At 19.7% G+C, this 20000-nt stretch overlaps 4 protein-coding genes across 4 annotated transcripts in view; 2 read left to right on the top strand and 2 right to left on the bottom strand.

Moving 5' to 3' along the window:
• Positions 1-637: 637 nt before the first annotated feature.
• On the top strand, positions 638-2908 carry PF3D7_1237000 (SUMO-activating enzyme subunit 2; the record flags this gene model as incomplete). The annotated part of the gene is made up of 2 exons (XM_001350728.1): positions 638-2541; positions 2752-2908. 2 exons carry the CDS (start codon positions 638-640, stop codon positions 2906-2908), a joined length of 2061 nt encoding a protein of 686 aa, XP_001350764.1.
• Positions 2909-3265: 357 nt separating this feature from the next.
• On the bottom strand, positions 3266-11644 carry PF3D7_1237100 (conserved Plasmodium protein, unknown function; the record flags this gene model as incomplete). Its single annotated transcript, XM_001350729.1, has 1 exon — positions 3266-11644. One exon carries the CDS (start codon positions 11642-11644, stop codon positions 3266-3268), a length of 8379 nt encoding a protein of 2792 aa, XP_001350765.1.
• A 1179-nt stretch (positions 11645-12823) lies between these two features.
• On the top strand, positions 12824-18571 carry PF3D7_1237200 (conserved Plasmodium protein, unknown function; the record flags this gene model as incomplete). Its single annotated transcript, XM_001350730.1, has 1 exon — positions 12824-18571. The coding sequence occupies one exon, from the start codon at positions 12824-12826 to the stop codon at positions 18569-18571; it is 5748 nt and encodes a 1915-aa protein (XP_001350766.1).
• Positions 18572-18798: 227 nt separating this feature from the next.
• Positions 18799-20000, bottom strand: part of PF3D7_1237300 (conserved Plasmodium protein, unknown function) — a gene marked incomplete at both ends in the record, with an annotated part of 1319 nt that continues 117 nt past the window's right edge. Inside the window, 3 exons of the mRNA XM_001350731.1 lie at positions 18799-18889; positions 19042-19277; positions 19521-20000. The exon at positions 19521-20000 is cut by the window's right edge and continues 117 nt beyond it. Of these exons, the coding sequence (XP_001350767.1) occupies positions 18799-18889; positions 19042-19277; positions 19521-20000 (807 nt within the window). The remainder of the gene's footprint in view (positions 18890-19041; positions 19278-19520) is intronic.

The raw sequence follows: 20000 nt of genomic DNA on the forward strand, positions 1-20000 counted from the left end.
TTTTTATTTTATTTTTTACCAAGTGCAATATATTATAATAATATATTCATTTTAGCTTTAAAATGAGAAAAATTTCGTATATAATAATATATATATAAAATATTATTAATTTTTTATTTTTATTAAAAGCTTGAAATATATTTTAAAAAAGATTCTCCTTTTTTTTACCTCATTTTTAATATATATATATATATATATATATATATATATATATATACATATATATATTTTTTTTTTTTGGTGACGAATAAAATTTATTTTTTTCAAAAATGTATTTTTCTAATATTAGAAATAAAGAAATATATACATGAAAGGCTAAAAGCCAAGCTTTAAAAATTATACTTTTTCGATTTTGAAATAATATATATATATATATATATATATATATAATATATTTATGAAAATATTTATATCCAGAGAAATATTATTAATTTTATAAATTCTAAAAATCTCATATAATTTATATATGGCAGTTTATCCCTTACTACATTGTGGTATATCTAAAATATTTATAACAAACATAATATAAATTTGTATATACCTATATATATATATTATATATATATATATATATATATATATATATATTTTTATTTTTATCCTTTTTGTTTGTGTGTCTTTATAAATATTTGTAAAAATGCATAAAACGATAAGAAAGCTATTTAGCGATGAGGTGTGTGATAAGATAGAAAATATGAAAATATTGTTGGTAGGAGCGGGTGGTATTGGTAGTGAGTTTTTAAAAAATATAATAACAATAGGTTGTAAGAATATTGACATTATAGATATAGATACGATAGATATTACTAATTTGAATAGGCAATTTTTATTTAAAAAGAAAGATGTAAAAAAGTATAAATCTCTTGTAGCAAAAGAGAGAGCATTAATGCATAAAAAGGATTTAAATATAAATGCATATACATTTGATGTATGTACTATGAAAAGTAGTGATATAAAAAAATATGATTATGTAATTAATGCATTAGATAATATAAAAGCTCGAAAATATGTAAATAAGTTATGTATTATGGAAAAAAAAGTATTAATAGAAGCTGGAAGTACAGGTTATAATGGTCAGGTATATCCAATATATTATAACCATACAAAATGTTATAGTTGTGAAGAAAAACCAAAAAATAAAACATATGCCATATGTACAATAAGACAAACACCTTCTTTACCTGAACATTGTGTTGCTTGGGGTAGATTAATATTTGAGACATTTTTTTGTAAAAATGATAACGAAACATTAATAGATATTAAAAATCATATAGAAGAAGAATCTAAGAAAAGAAATATGGATAAGAAGGAAATTATAATTTTTATTTTTAATTATTTATTTAATGATACTATAAAAGAGTTAATTTATTTAAAGAAAGATTATACAACTATTCCTATACCAATACATTTTGAATGGGATGAGAATATTATAGATCTTTTTGAAGATGAAAGTGAACATAATCAAAATGAAATAAATATAGACAAATTGAATGATAATAAAAACAATATGGGCGATAACAAATATTATTGTAATAATTTCAAATGTGAAGAAAAGGATAGAGAAAAAGATGACAATGTACTCATGTTATCGTCACAAAATATATGGGATAAAAAAAAATGTATAGAAATGTATATAAAAACATTTTTAAAATTATATAAATATTTGAATATAAATAAAAAAGAAGAAGAATATTTAATATTTGATAAAGATGATGATGAATGTATAAATTTTATAACATCTATATCCAATATTAGAATGTTAAATTTTTGTATTAGTCAAAAAAGTAAATTCGATATACAATCCATAGCAGGAAATATAATACCTGCAATATCATCGACAAATGCTATTGTTGCTTCCTTACAAGCTTTTCAATTAATTCATGTGATTGAATATTTTGAAACATTAAAAAATAAAAATAATAAAAAAAATAATAATAATAATAAAAAAAATAATAATAATAATAATAATAATAATAATGAGAATAATGTTAGTTATTGTGATGAAGAAGAAAACAAGACAGACCATTTTAATATACGAAATAGTAAAGCTAAACATGTATGGGTAAAAAGTATAGTTAACGGAAATAAAATATTTTCAAGAGGAAACTTAGTTAATGCTGAACCTTTAGAAATCCCTAATCCAAATTGTTATATATGTCAGCAACCTACTATACATATATATATAAAAAATTTCGAGAAAATGACATTATATAATTTTGTAAAGGATATATGTATGAATGAATTGTCATTCTTATATCCTTTCCTAGATAAAGATGATAGAAATATATTCGACTATGATTTATTTCAAGAAAATGATGATGATTATATACAAAATCTATATGCTTCCTTAAGTTACTGGAATATAAAACATGATGAAATATTATTACTTACAGATTTTCAAAATAACAATGATCAATTGGAAATGCACTTAAAAGAAGACCCTTCCCTAGAAACAGAATATTTTATACAACAAAAAAATGTTCCTTCGAAAAAAAGAAAGATAAATTATATGCAGGTCGAAGGAAATATGGATACTGAAAGGTAAAATAAAATATATGCGCATATATATATATATATATATATATATATATATATATGTATGTATGTATTTATTTATTTATTTATATACATGTGAGTCGTAAATAATTTATATTATATAATATCCATTTTAATGTTATGATACTTCGATTCCTATCCAACATATGCCTTATAAATAAATGTTTATATATTTACATCATTTAATTTTTGTAGCGTTAAAAAAAAGAGACATATATTATCCGACGAACATAAGGAAACAAACGATGAAAAACAACCTACTAAAAAGAGAAAACAGGACTTGATTAAAGTAGAAGAAATAATAATTGACGACGAAGAAAGTGATAATCAAAATGTCGTCTTGATTGATTAAATATAAATAAAAATAAATAAATAAATATATATATATATATATATATATATATATATGTAAACCATTTTGATTAAGTTGAAATGTCAAAATGTGCAATATTACGAATCTATAACAATTTAATTAAAAATGAACAAAAGGGACAAGTTAAAGATTGAATGGGCATATCCCATACAAAAAAATAAAATTGTATAAATGTGTGCATATATATATATATATATATATATATATATGTATGTATATTTTTTTTTTTTTTTTTTTTTTTTCCCTTTATAAATATATATATTTATATATATATATATGTGTTGATTTATACATATGTTTATTATTAATATTTGTAAGAAGGGCCCTCCGCTAGTTCTACCTATTAAATCGTTCAATAAGTATATCAACTTTATACGCAACTATATATACATCAACATAAATAAATAATGAATTATATGTATGATGATCTAATATGTTTATTAATAATCCTCGTGCTGGTTTGAAATAATGATCTATCATGTTGAAGTTTTTGAAATAAATTTTTTTGTCTTTTTTTTGAATAATTAGTGTTTTATTTTTTATTTGTATTAATGGACACGATATGTTTTTAAATCGATATGTATTATTTAAATTGTACATATTATTGTTCATATTGTTCAAATTGTTCAAATTGTTCACACTGTTCACATTGTTCACATTGTTCATATTGTTCATATTGTTCACATTGTTCACGCTGTTCACATTGTTCACGTTATTCACGTTATTCACGTTATTCACGTTATTCACGTTATTCACGTTATTCACGTTATTCACGTTATTCACGTTATTCACGTTATTCACGTTATTCACGTTATTCACGTTATTCACGTTTTCATTGGTTTCACCTTGTGTTAATATTCGTTGCACATCCACATCGCCATTTATATCTTTTTCCTTATATACTTCATTTAATAAATATATTAGTTGTACGTTATTTATGTTGAAATTAAAAAGCTGGAAAAATTTATAAAGCAAATTCAACGGGACTATTTTTTCCAGATTTATTTTTTTCATATCTAAATGTGTGTTGTAATTATTTAAAAATTCATCAAAATTATTGTAGCTATTATGTTCATTCTTTGTAGGTGATATACCCGATGTATCATATGTACTATTATATTTTGCACATGTATTATGTTCGTCATAATTATTATAATTTTTTTTATTTTTCTCTACAGACGTTTTATCTTTTATAAAGGTACTCTTGAGGTGAATAGCTTTATTTAAAAAGTTGTTATCATGTTGTAATATATTAACACGTGGTATAAGAATATGGGATAAATTTTTAGACCTTATTAAATTATGAATAATATGATCATTAAAATTTAATAATTCGATATTTTTTAAAATGTCTTCAAAATAATAATCTCTCATATTATTATTATTATTATTATTATTATTGTAGAATGCAAAATTTCGTTGGATTGTATTTAAATATATTAATATATCATTATTTGTATATGGTAAGAAAATATTAAAAAAAAGGATAAGAAAAAAAATATTCGTATTTTTATATTGTTTATAATTATTTAAAATATAATTTGTATTTTTTAATAACGTTTCTAAACATAAGTTTAGTATATCTTCTTTGTAATATTCTCGATGTTTTAACATGAAAAACTCATCATAATATTCTTTTTTTTGGATTTCATCAATGAGCACTTTGTCAAGATAACCTCTTTTGTCTTTCTCATAGAATGAAGACGACACACCTTCTTCTTTATGATCATACAAATGTAAATCATTATCTTCATTTTTAAGTTTATGCAAATCGTTATTTTCATATATATGTTTTTCCATATTTTTATCATGCTGATCTATATTTACATTTCCCTCCTCTGTTAAATGCCGATTTGTATAATCCGATTGATGTTTTTTTGACTTTTCCTTTTTAATAAAACATCCAAATTGGTCCACAACATTTTTTATCTCTTGAAATTTATAAGTGGTTTGATAATTTGGATGCATGGATTCCTTATGTAATAAATTTATTTTATTTATTTGTTCAGTAGTATTAATATGTTTGTCTTTAACCTTATAATTTTGTAACATTGTTATATTGTTAAGAGATTCATTTATATTTGTTTTGTTATTGTATTTAATAATGTGATCATCATGAGAGTAATTTAATTTTTTATGAACATTATTTGGAATAGCAAAATTTTGTTTATAATTATTTATTGTTTTTTTACTTTCATCATAATCATGTATCATAGATAAAATATATTCCGTACTAATACCTTCATTCATATTGTTATATATATCTTTAACAAAATAAAATTTATTATTATTTTTCATCTCAGAAATTAAAGACTTCAATTTTTCGACATATAGTCTTTTTTCTTGATCATTTAAATTTACAAAATTATTTAATAAACAATTATATATTTTTTTGAACTCACTTTCTAAATTCTTATATCTTACATTATTTGTAGAATGGTTATTTATGGTTGTATTATACTTATTAAAATGGGTTATACATTTGTTCTTATAATTATTATTATTATGTGAACCGTCAGATTTTATATTATCATTGTTATTATTATGTGCATAGTCAAATTTTATGTTATCATTATTATTATTATGTACACCATCATATTTTATATTATCATTGTTATTATTATGTGCACCATCATATTTTATATTATCATTGTTATTATTATGTGCATAGTCAAATTTTATGTTATCATTATTATTATTATGTACACCATCATATTTTATATTATCATTGTTATTATTATGTGCACCATCATATTTTATATTATCATTGTTATTATTATGTGCACCATCATATTTTATATTATCATTGTTATTATTATGTGCATAGTCAAATTTTATGTTATCATTGTTATTATTATGTGCATAGTCAAATTTTATGTTATCATGGTTATTATTATGTGCACCGTCATATTTTATATTATCATTGTTATTATTATGTACACCATCATATTTTATATTAACATTATTATTTATATCCTCCAATAAAAATATTTCCTTTTCTATATAATACAAAGAATAATCATAGAAATGTAAATTGACATAAGAATATAATAAGGACATAATACTAGAAACCTTCATGTCATGTATGTGCTTTACTAAGATATTTTTGATAATGATACATATATGTATAGAGAAATAAGAATAGTATGATAAATTATATAAAGCATCTAAAACATGAATCAAATAACTATTATCAACATTTGAAAAATTTAATAATATATTATGTATATTTAATTTGTATTTAGGTATATTAAAAAATAAATAAGAATTATAATAACTTTTAAAATATTCATTTTTTTTTAATACATCTAATGATTTATATAAAGAAGAAGAATTTAATTTACTATTATGATAAGGATCAAACAATTTATTATTTAACATATTCATAAATTTAGTATTATTAAGACCTATATTATTATTATTATTATTATTATTATTATTATTATTATTGTTATTGTTATATGTATTATATTTTTCTGATTGATTATATAACTTGTTTACATATTCATTTTTATAATACATGTTATTATGATGATTACAATTTGGATTGCTCTCTTGTACATGTACATTATTTATTATACCTCTTTCATTAGCAATAACCATAAGCAATATTAATATATAATTTTCGTTTCTTATATTTAACAAACCTAATGTATATAAGAACTTACATGCACATTTAAAAGAAATGTCACTCATTTTATATATAAACAAATAATCATATATATCATAAATTATATTATGAATTATATTCTCCTTTTTGTTTGTTATATAATATTTTGCTAAAGCTAAAGATAAATGTTGTAAAGATGTTACATTTACACTATTCATATATTTATATGTTACATCTTTTATTTCTTCATATAATTCTTTTGGAAAAATATTTATTTTCGATAAACAAGAAATGGATATACAAAAAGAATTTATATTCATATTTTTAAAAAAAATTAATCTTTTTATAATTTCTTTTATCAAAATATCTTCAAGAATTCTAATTTCATTTGATTCCTTCGCAAGATTATTTGTATTCTTTTCATCATTTAAATATGGAGACCTAGATATAAGATCTTTTTTATTATCAAAATTGTTGTTATGTACATTATTGTACTTATCTATATTGTTATTATTATTACATATATTATCATATTTATTTATATTATCATATTTATTTATATTATCATATTTATTTATAGTATCATATTTATTTATAGTATCATATTTATTTATAGTATCATATTTATTTATAGTATCATCATTAGATACACTTCCCACAATATTTTCATTTTGCTTCATGGTGATACCTTCCCTATGTAGTACATGTTTTTTATAGGATCCATTTTTTGTAGTTAATTTTTGTATATGATTAGAAGGAATATAATATTTATTGTAATTTTTGTTATGATAATGTTTTACATTTTTATTAGAAGGAGTTACCTCATTTTTATATTTTGCATAATCATAATTTATAATAGTAAGATTTCTTTCTTTTTTTTTATCTATCAAATTATATAAACCATAAAGTAAACATGATAAACCATATTCATTAATTTTTTCAATATTATAAATAATTTCTTTGATCATACCTTTATATAAATCGAGATGTATATTTTTCATTTTTAATTTTCCAAAGGAATATATGAGTGAAACTAATGAATGAATATTACAATTCTTTATATCATATATAAAATTGTTTTTTTCTAGGAACCGAAAAAAATTATTATTATATAGTTGTTGTTTTGCCAAAAGATTTGATATAATTATACTATTATTTAAAGAGATGAATTTTTTTTTATATATGAAAATGTTTAATATTTTATTAACAAGTAGTAGATCATATGAACAATAATATTCATCCTTTTTCTTATTTATAAATTGTGTGTTGATATTTGGGATATCCATACTTAAATTATTTACACATACATTATTTTTAGTATTATTTATGGACACATTGTTTATATTTATATTATTTGAATTAATAGCACTTCCTATATTATTAATATTATTACTATTATTACTATTAATATTATTACTATTATTACTATTATTACTATTAATATTATTACTATTAATATTATTACTATTAATATTATTACTATTAATATTATTACTATTAATATTATTACTATTAATATTATTACTATTAATATTATTATTATTGTTCAGTTTAAAATGGCTTATCAAAATATTTAGTAACTCTTTATCGTTATATTCATTCAAATAAAAATATATAATTTTATTCATATAATAACTACATTCAAACATATTCATTTTACAAAACAGAATAAAGTTATGTAATATATCTTTCTTTTTAATACATATGTTGTTATATTTTAAATCCTCATCACATAATATAATAAAATGTCTTTGTTGTTCCTTTTTTTCTATATTATCTATATTATATGTATTGTCGCACATGTGGTTTATAAATTTTATTTCTTTTTGTTTTATACATGTATTAATATAAGATGATAACATATTAAATTCATATATCTTCTCATTATAACAAGAACTCATATTTTTTATCAATATTTTTTTTTTTTTTTTTTTTTCCATACGTCTTGTTATCTTCATTTTGTTTAAATTATCATACGTACATGTAGAAGTATTTGTACTTTCAATAAAATTTTTTTTTAAAATATTTAAAGAATTTTTATTTTCTTCTAAATTATTTGAAATATTATCATGTGCATATTCATAACCTTGAGATTTATTATATCCTTCAATCATATGGATTTTTTTTTTTTTTTTTTTTATAACATTATTAATATTTATGATTTCATTATTGAAGACTTGTTTTTTTTGGATGTTCATATTTTTTATATCCGTTTCATATTTATTAAACAATCCTTTATATTTCATAAAATTAAAAAATATAGTTCCGATTAATAATTTTTCATCCTCTTCATTATGTATAGTATGATGACATGATTTGTTTTTACTAATAAAATCGTTCTTTTCTTTTGTACTGTCGCCATCTTTTATAATATTATCTTCTTTATTACTTTCCTTATTTGTGTCATACAAAAAGAGGTTTTCTAAATAGGTGTCTTTTCCCTTTTCTATAATGGCATCAGAAGAATATATTTGTAAAAACAAGTTCATGAAGAGAGTTATTTGTTTTTCTACATATTGTGTTGTATGTACATATTGTGTTGTATGTACATATTGTGTTGTATGTACATATTGTGTTGTATGTACATATTGTGTTGTATGTACATATTGTGTTGTATGTACATATTGTTTTTTTTCTTGTTTTTTTTCTTGTTTTTGTTCTTGTTTTTTTTCTTGTTTTTTTTCTTGTTTTTTTTCTTGTTTTTGTTCTTGTTTTTTTTCTTGTTTTTGTTCTTGTTTTTTTTCTTGTTTTTGTTCTTGTTTTTTTTCTTGTTTTTGTTCTTGTTTTTGCTTTTGTGCATATGTTATAACATCCTTAACAAATTTATGATTACTGCTCAATCTATATATTATGGACATGTCTTTTTTTTCTGAAGAAATTGTATTCCAGTATTTTATAAAAAAATTTAAAAATACGTTCGAATAATTTAAATTTAAAAAGAATGGTAATAAATAAAAATGAAATTGTACAATTATGTTATTTAAAAACTTTATAAATTCTTTTAAATATATTTCGTACAAATTTTTTTCGGTACAAGAGATAAAAGAGAAATAATAAAAAAGAAATATGGGATTATAGAAATAAAAGTTGGAAAAAAAAAAATATTTTAAATATTTATACATATTATCTTGATAATTATTGATACAAAAGGATAAAAGGATATTTAAAATGTGTTCTTTAAATAAAGGGGGGTATTTTATATCTCCATTATTAAATGTAAACATATTATAATTATTATTATTGTTAATATATATATTATTATTATTATTGTTAATATATATATTATTATTATTATTATTGTTAATATATATATTATTATTATTATTGTTAATATACATATTATTGTTTGTTATTATGTTATTTTTTAAGGATCCACTTTTTGATACACTTCCTTGTTGATCTATTATATTTTTATTTATCATTAAATTGTCATGTTTTATATTATTTTCTATTCTTAATATCTGATCCCTTATTTTTTTAAAATGATCTCTTAATTTATTGTTTTGTAAACATTCTTGTGTGATACTATCTTTTGTAATTTTATTTGTTGTGTTGCTCATTTTTTTTTCTTCTTTGGTTTTTACATTTCTTTTCTTTAATTCTTCATAATATTTTATCATTTTATATTGATCCGATTTTTCATATATTTCTTTATATACACCTAGATTATTTTTTCTCTGTATATAGTAAAAATATTTTACTTCGCTTTTATCTATATGATCATCTCTTCTTATTATGCTTACATCATTATCTTTCATTTTATTGTTGAACTTATTTTTTAATTCAAAACGGTGATTATTGTTATAATAAAGGTAATTCTTTAAAGGAGCACACTTTTTATTAGCATTTTTTAAAGAGCTTTCTCTTGAATAAACGTTTTTTATATTATCCCCCTGTAAATTATTTCTTCTAAGATTATCCCCCTGTAAATTATTTCTTCTAAGATTATCCCCTTGTAAATTATTTCTTCCTATATTATCGCCTTGTAAATTATTAAATGCCCCCTTTTGAAAACCATCACGTTGCTCAAAAACAATATGGTCATCACTTACTTCAGAGGCGCATTCATTTTTATCATTTGTATGTACATCATTATGATTTATATTTATATTATTATTTATAAAATGTATTACATCAAACATATATATGTTTTTAAATGTACAGGTATGATTTTTGTTATTACAAGTAAAAAATTTATTGCTCCTTATATATTCATATGTTAAGCTTGTCAAGGGGTATAAATCAACATCATCATGATAATTACATGGTTTTGATGTTGACGATTGTGTTGGCGATTGTGTTAACGTTTGTGTTGATGTTTGAGGTTGTATGTGTGTATATTTTTTTGATTTTATACTGACTTCATTTTGCTCATCAGATTTATGAACGTTCACACATTTTGATAAAGACTTTTTATCAATAGACATTTGGGAAGCTGGGTTTTGTTTATTTCGATTTATATATTTTACATTTTTCTGAGCATGTTCATATTTTTTTTTGTTTTCTTCATTGATCATATGTTTGTTAATTTTTTTTATAAATGTGTCCAATGTAAATATTTTAAGTTTTTCCAAATATTTATATTCCGTACACAATTTTAAAAAAAGAAATATATTATAAGGACTTGTTTTTAATAAATGTTTTTGTAATAATTCAAATAAATAATGTGTTTGATCATTATCATTAATCTTAATATTGTTATTTAAATAAATATATAAAATTTTTTTAAATGAATGTCTTCTATTATTTATTGTAAAATATTTATATTTTTGTTTTCTTAAATTTTCTATATCTTTTTTTATAAATGTTAATATATCACATTTTAACAAATTACAATAATAATAGATCCTTTTATAATCTCTTGTACTTTTTATATTTTTATTATAAAAAAAAGAATATAATATAAGTTCATTATATTTTTCATTACCAGTTACTTTTTGTATCTCCTCAATCCTTTTTCTTTTATTATATATATACCAATTTACGGTGTTCTGTTTTTCTTTATTCTTCTGCTTCCCATCATTTCTTAAATGTTTATATAACAACCCTTTTAACTTGATACTACAAAAGGTAACTTTACTTTTTTTTAAAAACAAATGTTGCATAATTATTCATTTTTTTTTTTTTTGCTTCAAAAACAGGACTTTTGTAAATATTACATAAATATAAATATATAAATAAATAAATATATATTATATATATATATATATATATATATATATAGAATAAACAAAATTAAAATATATAATTAAATAAATATATATATTATATATATATATGTATTTATAAAAATTTATCTATTAATTATATGATGACACATTTTTAACTTGTTCTCATTTTATTTTCCTTACGTTTTTCTACAGAAAGGTTATAACATTATAAATATATTAGAAATAATAAAAAGAAAAAAAAAAAAAAAAAAAAAAAATTACAATCTCTATATTTTATTTTACTAAAACCCAAAATTTTTATATTGATTGGTTATATTTCATAAAAATAATAAAAAGAGAAATAAGCTAATTTTATATGCTTAGTTAAATAAAAAAATGAATAATATAAATATAAATATATATATATATATAATATATTATATGGGGCTTATAGTAAATATATGAAATTCCCCCAATAAAATATTTACATATATATATATATATATATATATTATATTAGCAATGTTGTTTTTATATATATATATATAATATAATATATATGTTTCATTATTATAGTATAATCAAAGTTTTATAATTTTATTAATTTATATAAGAAAAAAATATATATATATATATATATATATATATATATAAATCCCTTTTTTCCTTTTTTTTTTTTTTTTTTTTTTTTTTTTCTAATAAAAAGAAAAAATAATTAAAATATATACCTTTTGTAAATTCTTTTCTATAAATTATTATATTATAATATTGCTTTTATTATTTTATTATTTTATTATTTTATTATTTTATTATTATCATCTCAGATGTTAAATATATATATATAAACATAACAACGTTTATAACATTTTTATATATTTCTTTTATATTGTGTTGAATTTTTTTTCTTTTATTAAAAGGAAAATGTAATTTTTTTAAATTCGTGTTTTTATCACGCTTTATTCATATCTACATATAATTCAAAGAGAAAAGGAAAAAAAAAAAAAAAAAAAAGTAAACATTATATAACATAATATAACATAACATAATATAACATAATATATTTATATATATTGATTTATTTTTCTGGTGTCATATTCTCATTTTTTTTTTTAAAAGAAAAAAAGTCCGAGAGATATGAAGGAATTTCTTGTAAAAGATATTTTTAATAACAACCAGATGAATGGTGAGAAGAACAAAGGAGGACTACATAACATTTACAATATATTAAAAAATGATGAGAATAAAAAAAATGAGAAAAAGATAAAAGAAGTATTTAAATATATAGATAATATTTTAAAACAAGATTTTGAAAAGGATGTTTTAAGTATACCTATATCTTTATTAAAAGAAAATGACAAGAAAATTATTTTTAATAACTTAAGAAGATTATTCAAATGCTTCTCCTTATTTATCGGGCAGCAAAAATATATGGATTCCTTAGCAGATTTTTTATTTTATTTATATAAATATATGAGAAAAGCAGATGTAAAGAGGACATACAAATTGTTAAGAAAAAGTTTACCTTTTGAGAGTGATGCTGTTGAAGGTGAGCGAAGACGTCAGAAGGAAAAAAAAAATGAAAATGTGAAGGATGTTGACAATGATAAGGGTGACAATCATAAAGGTGACGATGATGATGATGATGACGATGATGATGATGATGACGATGATGATGACGATGATAATGATGATGATGATGATGACGATGACGATGACGATGACGATGACGATGGTGATAACCAAATTACAAAATCAAATAAAGCTACTAATACACCAAACAACTACACTGATGTCCCACAAAACCATTTTGCTAGAAACCAATTTTTATTTAATTTTATATTTTATAGTAATATCCTCATTTATTTAGAAAAGTTGAAAAAGGAAGATAACAAAAACCTTACTTCAGATGAACATTACTTTTTTATGAATTTAAAAAATAATATATTAAATAAAAAATATATATTAACATTAAGTAATTATATCCCATATTTTGTTTTAAGTTATCCTTCTTTTCCCTTATTTCTTGAGAACTTGTTTAATATATTTTTTTTTGTTCGAAATAATTTAATTACATTTTTTATAAAAAATATATACAAAAAAGTAGGAGAGTTGGTATATTTGAGGAACACAGATATAAATAAAAGGTTTACTTTAAAAAAATATTATAATCTTTTAATATATGTATATTTATTATATAAAATGAAAATTATCATATCTATATATATAAATCCAAATCAATATATTATGTTGAATGATATATTAAATGATAACATTATTATACAATTATATTTAGATATATTAAGAGATTTTAAAAATACTATATATTTTATATTCAATATAATTAAAGATAAAATTAATATAAATAATACAAAAGGAAATCACTGTATAGAATTCTGTTTTATTATTTTATATTTAATTAATATTGTATATTCTAATCATAATGATGTTTTAAATATATTTTTAAATAATAGTAAATTTAATAAAAATATTTTATTTATGGAAAAGTATAAACATATCTTTTCTAAGTATAACAAAATATATAAAATCTTATTTGAAGCTACAAAATCCAAACCATATGATGATGTAAAAATATATGATCAGATGAAAAATATATTGTATGGAAAAAAAAAAAACAACTTTGTAAAAAAGAGTAATAAGCATAAAAAAAATAATAGGAACAACACACCAAATTTAGAAAATAATAATAATAATAATGTGAATTCCTTTTTTGTTCCTCATAAAGGCAAAAATTATAATTATTTAAAATATATAAGAAATGAATTATTGCAAAAACAAGTACAAGAAATACAGGAGGGAGGAGAATATTCACATGTATATGTTTTATTATTTTTTTATCTTCTAACAACAAGATGTATAAAAATATATGAATACACTTCTGATTTGCAAAACATCATTTTTTTTAAAAAATTTTTTATATACAAAATATTAAAAGAAGAGAAACATAGAAATTATCAACATAGAAATTATCAACATATAGATGATCAACATGTGAATGATCAACGTATAGATGATCAACATGTGAATGACCAACATATAAATGACCAACATATAAATGACCAACATATAAATGATCAACATATAAATAATACGAAAAATGTAACAGTGGCAAAAAAACATGCAGATATAAATACCTGTACAAATAATGTTATATCAGAAAATTATGCAAAATATTTTTATAACACTTACTTTTTTAATCTTGTCAAAAATAATTTCTTTTTATACATCAATGTAGACAAGAATATTCTGAACGTCCTTTTTAATAACGAACTACAAATGTTTTTAAATAATAAAAATTTGAACTATAAAAATTTATATCACATGCTAGCATATAACTCAAAAAATAGATATAATCAACTTAATATACGACTTCTTTTTTATAAAGTTATTTTTAAGAATATTATAAAATATATCCTATATATAAAATATGATGATCATAAATATGAAAAAAATCAAAATATTAAAAATTTAAAGGAAACAAAAATAAACAATATTTCGGATAATATCCATACGAGTTACCATGTAGAAAAAGATTCTCTCAATATACATAATATGATCTATCTTTTTAATAAAAAAAATAGAAATAAATTTAAATCGTTACATATTAACGAATATCAAATTAATAAAAATCAAATCAATGATATCGTTATGAAACATGATAAAAATACATTTATCATTCTTAAACATTTAGATTTTCTGGATTTACATAAAGACAAATCAAATTTTTTATTTGACAGAAATATTATTAATTTAATTATGTACCAACTAACGAATGAAACTATTAATATAATGAAACATTTATATACATGTAATTCAAAAAAGAAAAAAAATGATAACAACATGGATAATCTTAATTCTTCTATCTATCTTACAAAAAATATAAACCTTTTAATTATTATCTTAAAAAGTATGCTTAATTTAATTAATTCATTTTTTCAAATTATTAATATGAACCATGCAGGTAAAAATAAATCTATGTTAATATATAATAAACAGAAAAAAGAAGCTATTCTATTTTCGGAAGAATATTATAACGAAATAAAAAATGATAAAATATCAACAAAACAAATGTTGAAGGAAGAGATCTATTTAGATTATGTGGATGGATTTAATAAAAAGTGTATGAAAAAAAAAAATTTCTATATCATCAAAAAGATGTTCAAGTTGTATATTAATATTATAAAAAAGGAATATAACAATAAAAATAAAAATGATAATCACAATAATAATAATCACAATAATAATAATCACAATAATAATAATAATAATAATAATAAAAATGACAAGGATGAATTTTATTTATGTACCAACGAAATTATAGAACTAGGAAAAGTACTCATTTTTGTTTTTAATTTTACCATCTTTTATATTATTAACAACATAAAGGATAATAATACACATGGAAAAATGGATGGTGGACATGTAGTAAAAAATTTGAAAAAAAAAAGATACACGAAAATATTTTGTGATATTCATAATCTTTATAATTTATTAAAAGATAAACAATATTTAACTTCCTCAAATGAATTAAAAAAAAAACTTTTTAAATTTTATAAACATTACCATGTTGTAAATCAAAGAGTTAGCAGTAAAATGAATGATAAAAATTACTTTGCTTGCTTTGTGCAATATAATTATTTAGAAAAAAATAAAATAAAATATCTCAAAATTTCAAAGAAAATATTTATACATTTTAAAAGCTTAACACCAGCTATCATATGGAGAAGTAACATAGAAGAAGATGAATCGAATGATGAAAATCAAATTATTCAAAAAAATAATCATTTCATTTTACCGATGCAAGATAACGAAGAAGAAAATATTCTAGTATCTGGTAAATCATTGTTAGATATACTAGTAGATGAACCAAATAATAATTTAGCACAAAATAATTATGATAAAGAAAATGACAATGTGAATGAAGAAAAGAAAAAAAGAAAAAAAAGTGATATAAAAAAAAAAAAAAATCATACAAATTTATTTTATGACGTTACATCATTATTAAAATGTTTAAAAATTAATTTTAAAAACCAAAGTGCACAATCCGTTATAAAATCATTATACTATTTATTATATTCATTAGTCGTCTTGTCAAAAAAGGTAAAGATGATATCGAAACAAAGAGATATTGTGGAAGGCTTTGAAACGAATGTTAGTGATAATGAGGAAAGTGATCAAAAAGATAATGTGGATGATGATGAAAGGATACACAACCATCGTAATAGTTTAGATGATGATGAAAGGATACACAACTATCGTAATAGTTTAGATGATGATGAAAGGATACACAACCATAGTAATAGTTTAGATGATGATGAAAGGATACACAACCATCGTAATAGTTTAGATGATGATGAAAGGATACACAACCATCGTAATAGTTTAGATGATGATGAAAGGATACACAATCATCGTAATAGTTTAGATGATGATGAAAGGATACACAACCATCGTAATAGTTTAGATGATGATGAAAGGATACACAACCATCGTAATAGTTTAGATGATGATGAAAGGATGCAGAAGCATCATAATAATTTAGATGATGGTAAAAGGATACACAACCATCGTAATAGTTTAGATGATGATGAAAGGATACAGAACCATCATAATAATTTAGATGATAATTATTCCAAAAGAAATAGCGAACAAAGCGATGCTGAAGAAAGTTCCGAGGGTTCTCTTAATAGTGATGATTATTTTGAAGAAGAAAAAAAAAAGAAAAGAAAATCGATAAGTTCTATATATATTGAAGATATGAAAAATTTAGAAAAACATATTGTACATATATTATTTACATTTAAAGTATTAAAAGATATAGAAATGAAAGATATAGATAAATTAAATATAACAATAGAAAAATATTTATTTAAAATTATAACAATAATAATTAAAGAAAAAAAAAATTTAGAAATATTACGTATGTCTTTGAAATGTTTAGAATGTTATCATAATATAGAAAGTAAAATAATACAAGATAAAAAAAAAAACTTTGTAATTAATTATATGTTTGAGTTCATACAAATTATTTATCACATTCCAAAACTCAAAGAATATTATTCAAAATATTTAAATATATTTTTTAAAAGTTCATTTGTAAGATATATTAATATTAACCAAGTTTTTAATGGTTCTTATAATTTATATTTTGAATCGATCTTAAATAAATTTATATCTGTTGTTGATCTTAATGATTATATTAATAATAATAAAAAAAAAATAAATAATATAAATTTACAAGAAAAAGAATATATAACGAATAAATTTATTGATATTATAAAAGAAACCAATAAAAAAATTTATGTAATGAAAGATGAAAATTATTATAATTATTTAAATATTATAAAAAATAAAGATGCAAATAATATTAACATGTTGAATGGATACTCTCTTAATGAATTATCTCACGTTATACAAAATATATATATACATTTTAATCAGATATTAACAGATAATAATGCTTATGCATTTAATAAAAAAGTAAATTTAAATTTATTACTTCTTTTAAAAAAAATAGCAAATATGTTTTATATTAAGCAAAATAATATTCAAATGTTTAAAAATCAATTCATAAAATATCTATCAGAATTCTTGAACTTTCAGAAACGTCTAGATGAAGACTTGTCTACACAAAAAATATCTATAAATATAAATGAATTTTCAAAAAAGCTATCTCACCTACTACAAACCATAAAATCAATGAAAATCTCGGATGATCAAAAATTTAAGGCAAATCATATCAGACAAATTAGTAACACGAGTACGACCGTTTCGGTTTCTGATCATATTAGATTGGCAAAAAAAAAAAGAAAAAATATGAAACGTGGCTTTAATATAAAAAAGAAGAGAAACGTTGCAAAATGAGCAACTAAAAAGGATACCCCATTAAAAAAAAATTAACCTCACTAAATATATTATATATCTTCCCACTCTTTTTCACCCACAAATAAATAAATAAATAAATATATATATATATATATATATGTAATTATATTTCTATATATTTCTATATATTTCTATATATTTATACATATTTATGCTCATAAAATAATTTTATTATTTTTATTTTTATTTTTTTTTAACAAAACAAATCATTGTAACATTTTTTCAAGAAATGTTATCACATCATGGTCAAGAACTATTTTTTCTTCTCTTTCAAATTTTTCAATATGTTTTCCTTTCCTTCATAAAATTAAAAAAAAAAAAAAAAAAAAAAATATACATATATATATATATATATATATATATATTTATATATAAATATTCTGACTTGTTCAGGTAAAAATATGGAATGTACATAAATATTAAAATATAGTTAAATGAAATATTATTACCCGTTAATATCAGATATTAATAGTTTCATTTTTTCGAACGAATTTATTTGTATTTTATTATCATTGATGACTTGAACTTTTTCAAGATTATTTTTATGTTTTTTACAAGTAGAATTAATAAAAGATATGATTTCATTTAGTTCTTTATCATTACAATCTGCATCACATTTTACACATTGTATGTTTGTTTTTTTTTCTATCACGGTTAGTAATTCTTTAAATAAATCTTTCACGTTCTAATAATATGTGTATGAAAGAATATGTACAAAATGTGTGTGTGTGAAGAGATTGAAATTGTAAATGTGGCAAGTTGTGTTGCTAGGAAATCAATATATATAAATAAATAAATATAAATATAAATATAAATATATATAAATAAATATATAAATATATAAATATATATATATATATATATATATATATATATATATATATATATATATATATTTTGGTACACCAATTTTAATATTTTGTGTTACATTTATGTAGTCCTCATAATTATTAATTACATTTTCATCCTGCACAATACAATTTTTATATCCTTGATTATTATAGGATATAAAAAAATAGAGTTTATTTATACTATTATTTTCTTTTAAATTATGTATAAGGAATTGAAAGTTTTCAATGTTGAGATGGGGTAGTTTAAGTGATGTGATATTTTTATTTAACGCTGTAAAGATAATATTTTTTATTTCTTGTGTATTTATATATGTATTTTGTATATTTAAATATTTTAAATAATTTTTTTCTAAAATTAATAAAATTTTATTAAATATCATTTTAGTTATCTTATTATTTTTAATATTTAATCCTATGATATTTTTATTTTCATATACACTACACATAATATTAAACAAATTTATTTCGTTCAAATTATTATAAGATATATCTAATACACCTTTAAAACATTTATTGTCTTTTAGAATATTACAAAAATTTTCTATAACATCAAAATC

Source organism: Plasmodium falciparum (genome assembly GCF_000002765.6).
Source record: "Plasmodium falciparum 3D7 genome assembly, chromosome: 12".
Classification (NCBI taxonomy): domain Eukaryota; phylum Apicomplexa; class Aconoidasida; order Haemosporida; family Plasmodiidae; genus Plasmodium; species Plasmodium falciparum.